Raw genomic sequence first — 15,118 nt, forward strand, 5'->3', positions numbered from 1 at the left:
TCAGGCAGGAGTTAATCCACAGAGTCGCTGAGGTGGGAAGAGACCTCTTCTTCCTCTTCTAGTCCAGCCCCCTGCTCAAGCAGTGTCAGCTAGAGCAAGTTGTCAAGGACAATATCAAGTCAGGTTTTGGATCTCTCCAAGGACAGAGACTCTACAACCTCTGTGGGCAGCCTGTTCCTGTGTTTGACCACCCTCACAGTAAAAGAAGGTGTTTTGTTGTTTTCCATATGCTTCCTGTTCCTAGACAGCATTTAAGAGTCAGAGGAGTAGGCAGACACAGAGATCACTCCTGCCTTCTCCAAGAAGTCTTCCTAGGGCACTGCCTGTTCACAAGCTAGTCCTGCCAGGAGAACGGCAGTTTTAGAAGTGTCAGAAACAGTTTTCTTTCTGCCAAAACAACAACAGAGGAGAAAAGATCCAGTGTGTTCTAGCAGGGGTTATTTTCCCTTAATATGTTGATGAACAGAAGAGCATGGGAGGAGGGAAGCAGCATAGGGAGATGCAAGGAACAGGAGGGACGGAGCCAACAGTGGAGGGTGAATCCTTCAATTAAGGGGAGGAGTCAGGGTAAGGAATATTTGTCATCTACCTCCTGTCTTGGTCCTTACTGTCTTCTCTCCTGCCTCCCCAGCCAGCCACTGACTCTTTGTCTCTCCTACAAGGACGATCTTCCTGCTCTGCACTGCCGACCAGGCCTTCAGGGGCTGGATTGTATAAGGTCTCTGTTGCTACCATGGGACCACCACAAAATCTTCTCCCACTCAGGGATGCCCGCAGTGGGAGCCTGGCTGCCTTCACTGGAACGAGGATGGAAACTCTTCTCTTCCTCTTGACATGTCTTTGGGGTAAGTTTTTTCCTTTGCTCCTGGAGAACAGGGTTCTGGATACAATCTGATAAATGGGACTCATGATGGATTGACCCCTCTCGTATCCCCAGTCTTGGCAAGGAAATGGGTTTTGTGGCTGGAATAAAGGACTGAAGATCCAGGAAGCTTGGGGTTTAACTCCTGGCACTGGAAAAAGGCTTGATGTTTCTGAGACAAGAGAAGACAGTAGCAGAGATCATTTGGCTTCCAAAAGTCACCTAGAGATTTAAAGGCATTAACAATGCAAACATACAGAGACAAACCCTGGGAACAAACAACTGCAAGCATAAAGACAGAGCTTCCTTTGATTGAGTTGTGTAATCCAGAATGTAGTCCTGTTTTTTTCCTCCACCCTAGAGTCATGGTCTGTGTCGGAGCCAGGACCTAAGAGTGAGTAAGCATAGCAGACCTCCGTTGCCTCCCTGTCAGAGTTGGTGTTTAATGCAGCTGCAAATCAGCATAAACCAATTAAACCAAAAAGTAGTAAAAGAATTGGATAAGGATTATCCTGAAACAAAAATGTTGGTTTTTAAAAAAAAATGGTACAAGTTGAAGCTGTTTCAGGGGCTTGGATGAAGTAAAGGCTGTGCCAGCTCTGCAAATGATCAAGGAGGATGATCTGGGAATTCAAAGTTTGTTAGAAAAATATCCATGCTTTCCAACAGCATAGAAGAGTAGACCTGGCAAGCCTTCAGTGGCAACCCTTGCTCTAAAGCCTCTGATATAAGTGTATAAAGGCCATGGTGAGCAGCACCCAGGACCAAAGATGTAGACACAGTTTAAGCATCTGGCAGGGCCTTTCTGAATAAGGAGGGATCTTTGGCATCTTCTGCCAGGCTTAGATCCCAACAGTAGCCTGGATTTTCCTTATACCCATACGGAGAAAGAGTCCCTTCTCTACCTCAAGTCTTCCTCCCTTATGGATGGATGTTGATTGGAAATACCTTCTTTTCTGCATCGTATCGAAGTGCCGTTGTTTAGCACAGACAACACTGCAACTGTCAGCAGTTGGGAGGTGAATCCTACCCTATGGACTGTAGGCAGTTGCCTTAACGTAGGTGTCTAGAGCCATTTGAGTTGCCCTAGTTTCTCAATCCTGGACTCCAACCACTGCTCTGGAGGGTGAAGGTCTACAAATGGCACTAGAAACCTTCATGTAGGTGAGCAAACTGTGCTCCACATGGCAGCAGGTAAGCAAGCTCTAGATAGCAAAGTTCTGGCAAGCGTTTTGGACAAGGATGCAGATATCCTAATTTGTACCCAGAGAAGTGACGTGAAAGCTTCCTTTGATAACTTGCACAACACAGGGAGAGTGGCAGACCTCAGGAGTAATGTTCACGGTCTTGTGCATGGAGCAGGGAGCTGCGCAATGAGGGTGGGGAGGGATGATGTGAGACCCATGGTGCTGCAGCAGCTCAGGTTGTGTGGAGGCACTTACTCTGTGACCTTCATCTTCTGAAGGACCACAATCTGAGGTTTTCCTCTCATCTTCGTGACTGTGTGCAGGGTACAGTCTAGGGTTTCTGTGGTGTGGAGCTGTCGCACACCATGTCAGAGGGTGTGTTGGGACTGTTCCATGGCTGGAAATGATTGGTTCTCATCCAAGGTTTTGAATATCTGGCATGTGTCTGGGAGGGACATATTAGTATGAATCTCATGATCAGAACTGTCCTAGATGACTAAGATCTTGCAGCTGCTTACAGAGATGTGTTAGAAGTCCTAACACCACCTGTGCAAGAAATTTACACCACTTACCCAGCAAGCTTTTCTTATAATGTTCCTGCTGGAAAAAAAAAATGGTGAGCATTTCGGCTATCCTTCCCCAGACAGACCCAAAATGGCATTATTCCTGCAAGAGCAAGATATTACATTCTCCACTATCAGCCAAAACCTGGCTCACGCCCATTTTCCACCTTGGCTTGTTTTGGGATTCAGGTGTTGCCAACACAGCTCCCATCAGACTTGTGAGCGGCCCCAGCCGCTGCGTGGGGCGGCTGGAGGTGCTTTGGAAACAGCAGTGGGGAACCGTGTGTGATGACAGCTGGGATCTGTCCGATGCCATGGTCGTATGCAGGCAGTTGGACTGTGGGGAAGCACTGTCAGCCCCTGGCTCAGCTCACTTTGGTCAAGGAACTGGTCATATCTGGCTGGATGACATGAACTGCACCGGTACGGAAGCTGACCTTTCTGCCTGCAGGACCAGACCCTGGGGAGAGCATAACTGCAATCATGGAGAAGACGCAGGCGTTGTGTGCTCAGGTAACTCATGTTTACGCCCCTCCCCGTCTGACCCCAGGAGGTTGTGCTATGTAGAGGGAGGTTTTTAAGCCTGTTTGCAAAATTTTATTTCTCCATCAGTGCTACCCTTAGGGCTCAGGATGGGGATGGCTGCTTCAGGTACTGACCTGTACCATGCCAAGGACAAGGTTGTCCAGCTCAGTTCTACCAGTTAAACGCGGGGGGGTGGGGGGGGTGATGGTGGTGGTTGTGGTTGTGTTCATTCTGTTACTGGGGAAGAACAGAGATCATGGGTTTTTTTTTCCCTGATCCACATTATTCTTGCCTTTTATGCCATCACCATGAAGTTAATGGGTAAGGAGACTGAAGGATCCCCACCTGGATGCGCACATACACATATTTCATGGCTGCAATATGGCAGGGAAGTTGAGCATTTACATGGTCTCTTTCCATTTGTATTTTGTGGCAATACTCTCTCCTGGTGGATATGTTTCTTCTCCAGACTGGGACTGGGATGAGAAATTCAATTGTGGGTCACTTGTCTGTGAGCCAGTCCTAACTTGGACATCACAGCATGATGCTAATGAATGCTGAGCTCCAGGAACTGTGTGGAGAAGGCTTGAAGGTGTGCTCTACCCCTCTACATCATGGTTAACTGAGGAGTAAATTTTCATCAAGTGGGCCATGGACCCCAGGTGGTAGAAAGGGGATTGGGATGCTGACAGGATGCCCATTGCCCTCTTTCAGGTCAATATTTCCCAAACACTGTTCCACTCAGCACTGAACAACAAACCAAATTTCCAAATGCACACCCCCCTAGTTGGATCTGGAATGGGATTCAGCTCCATGTTAAGACCCAGACAAATATATGTCTAAACGCAGGTGTCACCACTTGGGCTAGGTGTCACCACTTGGGCTAGGTGTCACCACTTGGGCTAGGTGTCTTCCTGTTGCAAGCAATGGAGTTCTAGGGTGGAATCAGTTCCCTGCACAGGGTTGCCAAGTGCAATGACAGATGCCCTGGGGCATTTGACACAACCTGGTAGATGAGATACAGGCCCTAAGGGAGACCCTACAGAGCAGGAGTCTGGGGGAATACCTATGGCATCACATGTGCTGCTGAATGCTTATTTGGGCAATTGAATCAAATGCCAGTATTTGGCCAACGGAGCAGCTCCACAGATGCTACTGACCAACTGGAATTGCAACACCCACCTTACATGAAGACACCAACGGGTCTATAAGACATGTGGGTGTCTTGATCTGTAGCCAGTCCCCACCCCTGGAGTAACATCACAGGGGGAATTGCACAGTCCTGTTTCATAAGGGATCCCCAATCTATGCTCCTTATCTGATTCTGAACTCTGAAATCACAGAGGAAGATACAGAACTCGATACTCATCAGCCTTCACCTTGTCAAGTCCTGGGCAGTGCTAGTGGAGATCTCTCCTTGCCTTTGATCTCTAGGCAATCTTTCCATGTGCAATCCCTGATCCTGTTTCTGTTGTTGTGGTTTTTTTCTTTTTTTAATGTAGAAATTAAAAAAACAGTTAAGCTACAACTAGTGAATGGTTCAAGTCGCTGTGCTGGGAGAGTGGAGGTGCTTTATGGCCAGCGATGGGGAACTGTCTGTGATGACAACTGGGATATAATTGATGCTGAAGTTGTATGCCGGCAGCTGGGCTGTGGGACTGCTCTATCTGCTCCTTCCTCAGCTTACTTTGGGGCAGGGCCTGACCCCATTTGGCTTGATGATGTGACCTGCAAAGGAACCGAAGCTGCCCTCTCCAAATGCAGTGCAAAACCTTGGGGAAGCCATAACTGTGTACATGGAGAAGATGCTGGTGTTGTGTGCTCAGGTAAATCCCACTCTGCATGACACAAGTGGGTTTTGTGGGGTGTGGAGAGATGCTGGAGGTGCTGTAGGAGGCCCTGTTCCCTTTGGAGTAGCGCTGATCCCAACAACCAAGAGAACTGTAAGATAAAAAGCGATTCCTACTGTTAAGCCCTAAAGTGATCTTGCTTCTTCTCCTTAATTAAAATCCACCACCACATGAGCCACTGGTAAAAGACAGTGGTGCTGCAGGAATTATTTGTAGGGCTCTCCACACTATAGCACGTGGCCAGTAGATGCCTTGGTAGAGCATCCTCTCTCACTGCAAAGAGCAGTGGCTTTGGCAGCCCCGCCATCCCACCCTCATGCCAGTAGATATAGTTCCTTCTGAAGTTCCCCAAAAACTCTTGCATTAAGTGAGGTTCTTCCCTTCGCCTGCATTGTCCGACCCAGTGTATTAGTAGCAGGTCCTCCCATGTAACTGGAGCCCCAAGGTTACACCTCCAAGTCTCCTTTTGCGATTCACAGAGCCACCCACTCTCCTTCCCAGTTCACCAGCTGTCTGGTCAAGCAAGAGGCAGAGTATGTCACAGCTGGTTTACCATTTGGCATTTGCTGGTGGGCCAGTTATTATGAATATGCTGATTGCTTGGATAACACTGGAAGGAGAAGAGTTGGTTTCCGCGTGCCTTTCCTGTAACAAGGTGCTAATTAGTGCTTTTCCTCTGTAACCATATACAGAGTTTTGCAAAGTTTGTAGGGTCTTAATGTATTGAGAAATCTACATTTTGCTCATTGACTTGTGGGTTAACAATGCTTGTCAGCATTAACATGAGGCTGAGAGCACATAGAGAGTGATTCTGGCACCTCTAGGTATCTAGCACCTTCTGGTGTGTGTTAAGGGACTTGGGACATCTATAAGGGGCTGGCAGCAAGACACACAGCAGACTTGAAACCCCTTGCAATGACAGACAGAGGCTAGAGCATCTTAAAAGCACTGGACATCCATATTTAAACAAGACTGCAGCTTACCATCTGCCATCCCCAGTATATTTTAGTTTGTAAAACTCATTGTTGAGCAGCTAATGCTGTGATGGTGAAGGAAGTGCTTGCGTTGCCTCTTTATGCAATGTTTTTCCATGCAAAACTGTCAGAGGGGCTGTGTTCATTGCCAGGTGGAGGACAGATGCACCAGACTAAGGGTCTTTTCCAACCTTAACGGTTCTATGATTCTATGACTCTGCACCGGATACTTTCTTGATTTTTTTTTTTTCCCTTTTTTTTTTTTTTCCCTGTAGGCTTTGCAGAACCTGCCCCGCTTCGATTAGTGGATGGATTGACCCACTGCTCTGGGAGAGTTGAGGTGTTTTATGGCCAGCGTTGGGGAACTGTGTGTGATGATGACTGGGACTTGGTTGAGGCAGAAGTGGTGTGCAGGCAGCTGGGCTGTGGGAAGGCCTTGTTGGCTACCCATGGGGCTTACTTTGGGCAAGGATCTGGCCCCATTTGGCTTGATGATGTCAGCTGCACAGGAACAGAAGTTGCTCTCTCCCAATGCATAGCCACTCCTTGGGGAAGCCATAACTGTGGGCATGGAGAAGATGCTGGCGTGGTTTGTACAGGTACGCATCACTCATGGCATGTCATGGGGGAAGTTGTTTCTGAGCAATCCTTTCAGACAGATCCTGAGGCCCAGGTCCTTCAGCACAAATAGGTCTCCCAAAGAAAGTGACACAGAGTGCTTCAAAAATGCTTTGGAAAAAGATGTGTCTAAACCTAGAGACAATTCTGACCTTTCTTTTCTCATTTAAGTCTTTTTCATGGATTGCTTCTGGAGGCCAGTTTGCTACAGCAGACAGAGGAAACACTCATTCTGGGGTGTTTTCTCAGCTCAGCTACTCTTCAACACAATAATTTTGCACTTCTTATAGTGCAACGGTATATAGTGTAGCATGTGGAGTAGGAGGGATCTTCTTGCTGCTACTGCCCAATTCATCCACAGCTGACAGCTCTGGGTCTCAAATGCTACCATTCTTCTTTCTTTTGTTCCTCTCCCTTCACACAGATTCACAAAAATACATCTGTCAGGGATGCCTGTAGGTCTTCCAGTCCACTGCCAGTCCTGAGCAGTTCCAGTTCCCATCAGCAGTTGCGCAGTCTGAGGAGGAGGTATATATCTCAGACCGTAGATGTGAAAAATGCAGATGTTAAATCAGTGTGGACTGACTTCACATCTGTGAAGGAAATAGGCACCTCCAGAGAGATTTGTCTGGTTTGTCTCACACTCCTCAGTACCAGATATCTGATGTTCACCAACACCAGAGCTAGAAAACTTCAGCATCTGATATTAGCCGTCCTCAATCAACACTTTCTGCTTTACCAAAATTCTGATCCCAGATGCTAAGACTCCTTAACACAGCCTAGACCATAAGGCAACCCGATGCTTCTGGACCAGGGTTAGTCCACAGGTCCCTGTCCCTTCCCAGCTTAGCTGGCCAGCCCTGTGGTACTGCCCCTAGTCTGGTCCACCACAATAAGAGGCTGCAGGCATAACTGTCATCTTCTGGTGAGATAAAGGTTCAAACAGAGCTGGGTGATTTTAGCAGGGGCTAGTCAACAAGAGAGGTCAGCTGGAGACCACTGCTCTAAGGGACTGAAATTGCTGCAAGGGTCTGCTGAGCTGATATGAAAAAATGAGCAATGCTTGTCTATGCCAGACTGATGCAAGGCAGGAGCGAGCAGCACAGTGCTCTACCCTGCCAGCACAGACCAAAATACAAGAGAATTGAGGTCTTCATTATTTCTCAACACAGGATTTGCTGAGCTGCTTCCAGTCCGGCTGGTGAATGGTTCAAGCAACTGCTCTGGAAGAGTCGAGGTGTTTCATGAACAGCAGTGGGGGACCGTCTGTGACGACAGCTGGGATTTGACAGATGCTCAAGTGGTGTGCAGGCAGCTGGGCTGTGGAACAGCAGTCTCAGTCCCTGGCTCCGCTCAGTTTGGACAAGGAACTGGCCAAATTTGGCTGGATGATGTGAACTGTGCAGGGGCTGAAACCATCCTCACTGAGTGCCGGGCCAGGCCTTGGGGAGACCACAACTGTAACCATGGAGAAGATGCTGGTGTGGTCTGCTCAGGTACCACTAATGCATGTCATGAAATGTGGGGGTCCTGTATTTGTAGGAAGGGTGCCAGTGGCCCTGGACCTCTCATGAGAACTAGGGTGCTGCTGAATTTTGTTGGCCAGTCCTGATGACCAGGCTTGTAGATGCTCATGAGTGGGGACTCAGCACTCTCAAATGCACTGTTTCCACCAGTGCTCTGCACCCTCCTCCCCATTTCAGTGCTCTGCTGTTAGGGAAACAAACTGGGTGCTCATCTATGGTCACTCTGCAGGTGACTGATTTATTGCAAAAGCTCCAGCCAAGGATGTGGGATCAAGCTATGAGGCCATAGGCATCTAGTGCCATTTTACACATCATGGACCCAAGCCCTGTTGGCTTCCAGATCCCTGCAAGGAGGGGTTTTTGCCCCCTCCACAGACATCTGAGGCATGCAAAGCTCCTTGAACACTTTGCAATTGTGTTTTGGTCCAGGTGTTGAGGAACCAGCTCCCATCCGGCTCGTGAACGGTCCAAATCGTTGCACTGGGAGAGTCGAGGTGTTTCACGAGCAGCAGTGGGGAACCGTGTGTGATGATGGCTGGGATACAGCTGAAGCCAGCGTTGTGTGCAGGCAGCTGGGCTGTGGGGCAGCGCTGTCAGCCCCTGGTTCAGCTCATTTTGGGCAAGGGCCTGACCCCATATGGCTGGACAATGTGAATTGCTCAGGGAACGAAGCTGCTCTCTCTGAGTGTAGGGCCCAGTCTTGGGGGTCCCATAACTGCAAGCATGGAGAAGATGCTGGTGTGGTGTGCTCAGGTAACCCATGTTTGTGTCCGTCTGTATGATGGGGAATGTTTTCTATTTCCAAGAGGCGTATTCATGTATCACCTCAGCAGCAGGATCTGTCTTGAAGTGTCCTGAATCTGGATCGTGAGCTCTCTTTCATCACAGTAGAGAGCTGTTACAAATTCCTCTCTTTTTCTTGGTGTGTGTGTAGCTGTTTCCGTAAATAGAAGCTGTGTGCTTTCCTTGGCTTGGATTTCTAACTTATATTTTGCAGAATATGGTATACTGTCTATTGTCCACTTATCTCTGAATACAAGAACTAGGGAAGATATCCCAAAATTAAGCAACTGGATAAATGCATCCTGGATGTCGTTAGGCTCACATACATTTTATCTTATTTGTAATCATGCAAATGGCAACTTAATGTATATCCCTGCCCTTGTTTTTTTCTTCAGATATACCAAGAATATCTCCACTGCGGTTAATGAATGGACCAAATCGTTGCAGTGGGAGAGTTGAAGTCTTTTATGGCCAGCAGTGGGGAACAGTATGTGATGACAGCTGGGATATCAGCGATGCTGAAGTTGTTTGCCGACAGCTGGGCTGTGGAAGAGCACTATCCACTCAGGTCTCTGCTTATTTTGAAGAAGGATATAGCCCTATCTGGTTGGATGATGTGAACTGCACAGGGACTGAAACTGCCCTCTCCAAATGTGAGACCACTCTATGGGGAGTCAATAACTGTAGGCATGGAGAAGATGCTGGGGTTGTGTGCTTGGGTAAGTCTCATCTGTGTCACCAGATGCTTGAGTTTTGGGGTATATGGAGGGATGTTTGAAATGCCATAGGGTACCCTCTTCCCGTCTTACAGCTCTAAAACCACAGAACTGTGCAGAGAAAGTGCTTCAAACAGGGATGTGGGTAAATTATCTGTGTTCCCCTCTCCTTCCCATTCAAAAGCTAATCATGACTCTGTGATGCTGCAGTTCAGCCTGCTGCTGGCTGTGCAGAAGAATTTAAATTTGGGACTGTTTCCCATGTGAGTTACCTGTAAACCTGGTGGCATTGCAGGACTGGTGTGATTCACACTGTTACAGAGGGTGTAGAGTCACTTGGACTCTTCTACTGCCACTAGTGACAACCCCAATGAACATACCACACTTGAAAAATCAAGATACACTCTCCATTTTTCTCTCTCTTTTCTCTTCCAGACAAGAATACTAAAAAAACTTGCAGAAACCCACTTAATCTACCTCTCCTCCTCCCTCACTTGGTAGAACCATATTCATGAGACCTTTTTTCACCAACGTTTTTCCAGTGTCTTCTCTGAAACCTCTGCAGTTGAGACAAATTTCCTTAGTGTAGCAGCACTGCACTTTGTTGCCACTAGAAGGAAACCCTGAGTTCACTATCATTACCTGGAATTTATTCTACAGCCTCTTGTCTCTTTGCAGTGCACGTTACCATTTATTCTCTGCATCTACCATACTGTTATGTCCCTTTCCCATTTCCTCAGCCTCTTCCCATTTCCCTCTTGAGACACATTTTTAAGCTGCTTCTCATTTCTGTCATTCTTCTCTGGTTTCTCCTTAACTGTTGGGCATATTTCTTTTAGCCTGTTATGCCAGCTGAGGCTTTGCCAGTGCTGAGTAGCTCTGAAGGCTTGGTTTGCATAACTTGTAGTCAGCACTCCCGTTTATACATATCCGTGCCTTTCTCAGAACAGCATGACACTGTAGAGTGCCACTCTCAATATTTTATATCCCCTAAATCTCTTTGTGAAGGCTTGTCACTTAATTCATTCTTCTTCATCTTCTATATGATCATTTTACCTCTGTTGTGGATGAGTGGAATGCAACTCACTCAAAAGAGAGAAGCAGCGATATGTTTTATTAAGGTAAAATAATAATTTGACAGAGTTCAATAAGTCTGATGAACCTTAACAAAGTTTAACAGTGATTTGACAAGGTTCAATGAGTTTGATGGCAAGATTCACCTTATTAATTACTACATGGAAGAAACATACAAAGGAAAATTGAGTTAGAATCAAGTTAGAATGATTCACACAGAGACTGGAGACGCAAAGAGTAAGGAGGACCCTCCCACTGAGTCATGAGTTTCAGAGTGGACCCTCTTCCTTTCTAAACTCTTTATGGAGCCTAGGTGCAGCTGGATCCAGTCTTTGTCTCAGACTTGGACAACGGTTTATGTCTAATGGAATTATCCATACAATGTTTATAATATTATTTAGTAGCTACGTGGATTAGTAATGTTTCATTAGTATTGATTCAGCATCCTATCAGTCACTTACCAAGGATCTGTCGCAGGTAAGGGATCTTTCTGCCATGGGTAAGGAAGGATCTCTTCATCTCAGGTAAGGAATCTTTAACATTGAGAAGCATCTCTGCTCAAGGGGAGAGTCACCTGGCATGCAGTCCAGCTGCAATTCAGGCTCAAATTGGGCCCACCCTGATGGTAATATTTATAGAGAGAAGTAGCTGGCTGCTAGTCAGTAGTATAGACAAGATAGATGTCTTTGTTTTAGCTCTGGCATCCTGTTCTGTACTTTGGTTATCTTGCATTTTTGGGTTTCAAAGCCACCTTTTAAAATATTTTTTCAAGGTACCTTCACTTCCTTGTATGTCAGCCAGGGCCTTTCCAGCTCACAAGTTCACCTCAAGGACGTGAGGCCTGTTGCTCCTTAGTAAGCCTGAACCAAAGTACGGCTAGGAGTCAAGTTTATACACCATGATCTCCCAGAAGTGGTGAACTTTTGCCTTGCCCTTGCAGGAGACAAACTACTTTCCTCGGGTTACTTCCCCACATCTTGAAAACACCCTGTGGATTCACTGACTAAACACAGACGCCTGTCTCTGAGTTAAATTAAACATTCTGCTGTCCCTTTGCAGCCAGTGAGGACTGAGTCAGTGCAGTCAATGGCAGGATTTGGCCCATCCTGATGCAGATGCCCAAAGCAGATTCAAGAAGTTGCAACCCAACAGTGCTCATTTCCTTCAATTGACTATAAAGGGTACCGAGGGTCCTCAGCAGAGTTGTAAAAGTGAGGTTCAGTTGCCTAAACAGAGGTGTCTAGTGTCATCTGAGATGTCCCACCCAGTCTCTAATTGCAGATCCAGAAGGGTGCCAATCTCCCTTGAGTCCCGCATCAAGTCTGCTAACTCCATTGGGTTGTCTGGGATTCCCTGGGCATCTCAGATGGCACCAGGTACCAATGCTCAGAAAAGCCAATCGGCCCCTGAAAGTTTATGCTTAAGGGCTCCAAGTCTAGCCGAGATGAATCATACCCCTGTTTTCTCACTGTTCTCCTAGAGAGTTCTTTCTTGCTGAAGTCCTTTCCCTTGGTCAGTAAAGTTACCTGCATTTGCTGTTTGGGCACAGGTATCTTTCTTGTCAAAGACAGAGGGGGAAAGAAGTCCTTGGTTTTGGACAGCACCTTTCCTTGACTTTTGGGAAAACAGCTGCATTGAACTTTCTTTTTCCATGCTACTTGTCCCTGTAGGTCGTACTAAGCTAATGGATACACGCTGCATTTACTGACATGGCTAGCAGGAATGTGTTTATCAGAATAAAACTTACCTGGTCTTACCTTTTTGGTTCAGGTGTTCCAGAACCAGCACCGATCCGATTAGTGAACGGTTCAAATTTCTGCTCTGGAAGAGTCGAGGTGTTTCATGAACAGCAGTGGGGGACCGTCTGTGACGACAGCTGGGATTTGACAGATGCTCAAGTGGTGTGCAGGCAGCTGGGCTGTGGAACAGCAGTCTCAGTCCCTGGCTCCGCTCAGTTTGGACAAGGAACTGGCCAAATTTGGCTGGATGATGTGAACTGTGCAGGGGCTGAAACTGCCCTCTCTGATTGCCAGGCACGGTCTTGGGGAGACCACAACTGTAACCACAGAGAAGATGCTGCTGTGGTCTGCTCAGGTACTGTTATGCCATGTAATGTGGGGTGCAATGGGGACTATGTTTCAGGAAGAGTTGGCTGCGGCCCTGAGGGACACATTTTACCATGATGTTGCTTTTAGGTGAGATACAGGAGTGAATCCAGTGGTATTTTAGATTTCTTAGGGGATCCAAGACACCTGCACGGTGCTGGGGAATATGAGGGAGGACCTGGTGCTCCTCTGGAGCAGCTGCTGGAAACCAGGCAGAATAAATTGGCTCCCAAAATGGGCATGTGTATTTAGGTAGCTAAAATCCCATCTGCAGTATGGGCCAAGCAGGGAGAAGACAGGCCCAGGTGCTGTGGGGTGTCATCAGTGAGTGATGTGTGGGAAGGTTGTGTTAAGTAACGAGGTAAAGGGCATTCTCCACTCTAAATCACAGTGGCACAGCATCGTGACAGAGAGACCTGTGCCACAGTGGCTGGGGAATATTCCTGGGAAGGCGATTTGGGGAGGAAAATCAAGGGGGACAGGCTGCCCTGGCCATTCTTGACCTCTGCAGAAAATGGGAGTGTTGTGTAGCCAGTGATGGCACTGGCAGCTTACCCTGGGGCCCTGAGCCAAGAGTTCAGCTCCTTGTAGCTCTCTCCAGAGTAATCTGCTGCAGGTACAAATTGGCTCATCTAGATAGCAAAGTTCACATGCTCTGGTGATCAACATCCATGTCCACAAGGGTTTTTTTGGCACAAGGCCCCCGTGAGGAGGGGTTTTTGCCCCCTCCACAGATGTCTGAGGCATGCAAAGCTCCTTGAACACTTTGCAATTGTGTTTTGGTCCAGGTGTTGAGGAACCAGCTCCCATCCGGCTCGTGAACGGTCCAAATCGTTGCACTGGGAGAGTCGAGGTGTTTCACGAGCAGCAGTGGGGAACCGTGTGTGATGATGGCTGGGATACAGCTGAAGCCAGCGTTGTGTGCAGGCAGCTGGGCTGTGGGGCAGCGCTGTCAGCCCCTGGTTCAGCTCATTTTGGGCAAGGGCCTGACCCCATATGGCTGGACAATGTGAATTGCTCAGGGAACGAAGCTGCTCTCTCTGAGTGTAGGGCCCAGTCTTGGGGGTCCCATAACTGCAAGCATGGAGAAGATGCTGGTGTGGTGTGCTCAGGTAACCCTTCCCTGTGTCTCAGTCTCTATGGTGTTGGGAAACATGGAGGAAAGATTTTCACCTTTGGTGGAAGGTCTTCTCTGAGCTCATGCTGCTCCTAGTGTGTGCTATTAATAATAAGCCCATTCTTGTGTAATTTATGCAACGCTCATGGTCCTGGCCATGGCCAGCAGTCACCAGAGTCTGATCCAGAATTACGGAATTACCATCAGCAAGCCCCAGACTGATAGCTGTATCAAGGTTTGTATCTCGGCTCCTGAACACTCCAAGACTTCTCCAGGGCTGGACAGGTCCCAAAAATATCCCATTCCTTCTGAGGTTCAGGCTTGTGGTGTCATATAGACAGAGTCACCTCCCAGACTACACTTTTACATGAAGATCACATGTAAACCTAAGCAGTGTTGTCAGCAAGTCTTGGTCTCTGGCTGATTGAGAAGTCTGTTTCATGCTATCATGAGAAGCAATAAAATGTCCCATTTCAGGATTCATAGAGAACTTTAGAAACCTGAAACCACTGAACATGTCTTTACAGCACTTGTACCTAAGTGCTTTTTCAGTTTTCTCTCCAATGTCTCTTGCAATCTGCAGTCCTGAAAAAAACTCCTCCTTTGTTAAAGCAATTGGGAGGCTCATGGGATAATTCAGTTTGAAGGGACCACAGGCGGTCTCTACACCAGCCTCCTGCTCAAAGTGAGGTCAGCTATGAGGTCAGACCAGCAGGTCTTTATCCAGACTCGAAAACCTAGTCTAATAGTCTTTCAGGGCAATCCTAAACAATCCCATTATTTTCTTTAAAAGCAGGCGTTCTGTTTTCTCAACATGTAGCCATTCTTTCCTACATTTCTAGGATATCAGAGTGAGAAGCTAGCAGAGCTTTCCTGGAGTCCCTCCTTCCTACCACGAAGAGATTTGAGAAAATTTAGGAGAACTCAATGCTCTTTCAAGAGGAGTGATCTCCCCTACCATGAACATAGCAAAGTACACGCCTGCAGCTGAGCTGGTTGAAATGCTGTCAACCAGTGCTGGGTTCTCACCTATGGACAGGACAGATCCGTTGTTAAAAACCTAATTTTAACCTCCCCTTTTGATTAATTTTATTTGGCATGCTGCTTCAGGGTGGGAAAGGGTTGGCTGATGCTTTTTAAGACCATTTATTGTCCAATTCAGCTGGCTTTACCATGAGAGTTTTCAAGGAAGTGTGTCTATTAATATGCATTACCATA

At 47.3% G+C, this 15,118-nt stretch overlaps 1 protein-coding gene across 1 annotated transcript in view; it reads left to right on the forward strand.

Annotated features, from left to right (window-relative positions):
- Positions 1–733: 733 nt before the first annotated feature.
- The window catches only part of LOC309600986 (scavenger receptor cysteine-rich domain-containing protein DMBT1-like), a gene marked incomplete at both ends in the record, with an annotated part of 121,119 nt that continues 106,734 nt past the window's right edge, over positions 734–15,118 (forward strand). The window contains 9 exons of the mRNA XM_082333723.1: positions 734–845; positions 2,802–3,125; positions 4,640–4,963; positions 6,237–6,560; positions 7,752–8,075; positions 8,535–8,858; positions 9,284–9,607; positions 12,449–12,772; positions 13,572–13,895. Coding sequence (XP_082189849.1) covers positions 734–845; positions 2,802–3,125; positions 4,640–4,963; positions 6,237–6,560; positions 7,752–8,075; positions 8,535–8,858; positions 9,284–9,607; positions 12,449–12,772; positions 13,572–13,895 — 2,704 coding nt within the window. The remainder of the gene's footprint in view (positions 846–2,801; positions 3,126–4,639; positions 4,964–6,236; positions 6,561–7,751; positions 8,076–8,534; positions 8,859–9,283; positions 9,608–12,448; positions 12,773–13,571; positions 13,896–15,118) is intronic.

Source organism: Platalea leucorodia (assembly GCF_965183815.1).
Source record: "Platalea leucorodia genome assembly, chromosome: 27".
In the NCBI taxonomy this organism is placed as follows: Eukaryota; Metazoa; Chordata; class Aves; order Pelecaniformes; family Threskiornithidae; genus Platalea; species Platalea leucorodia.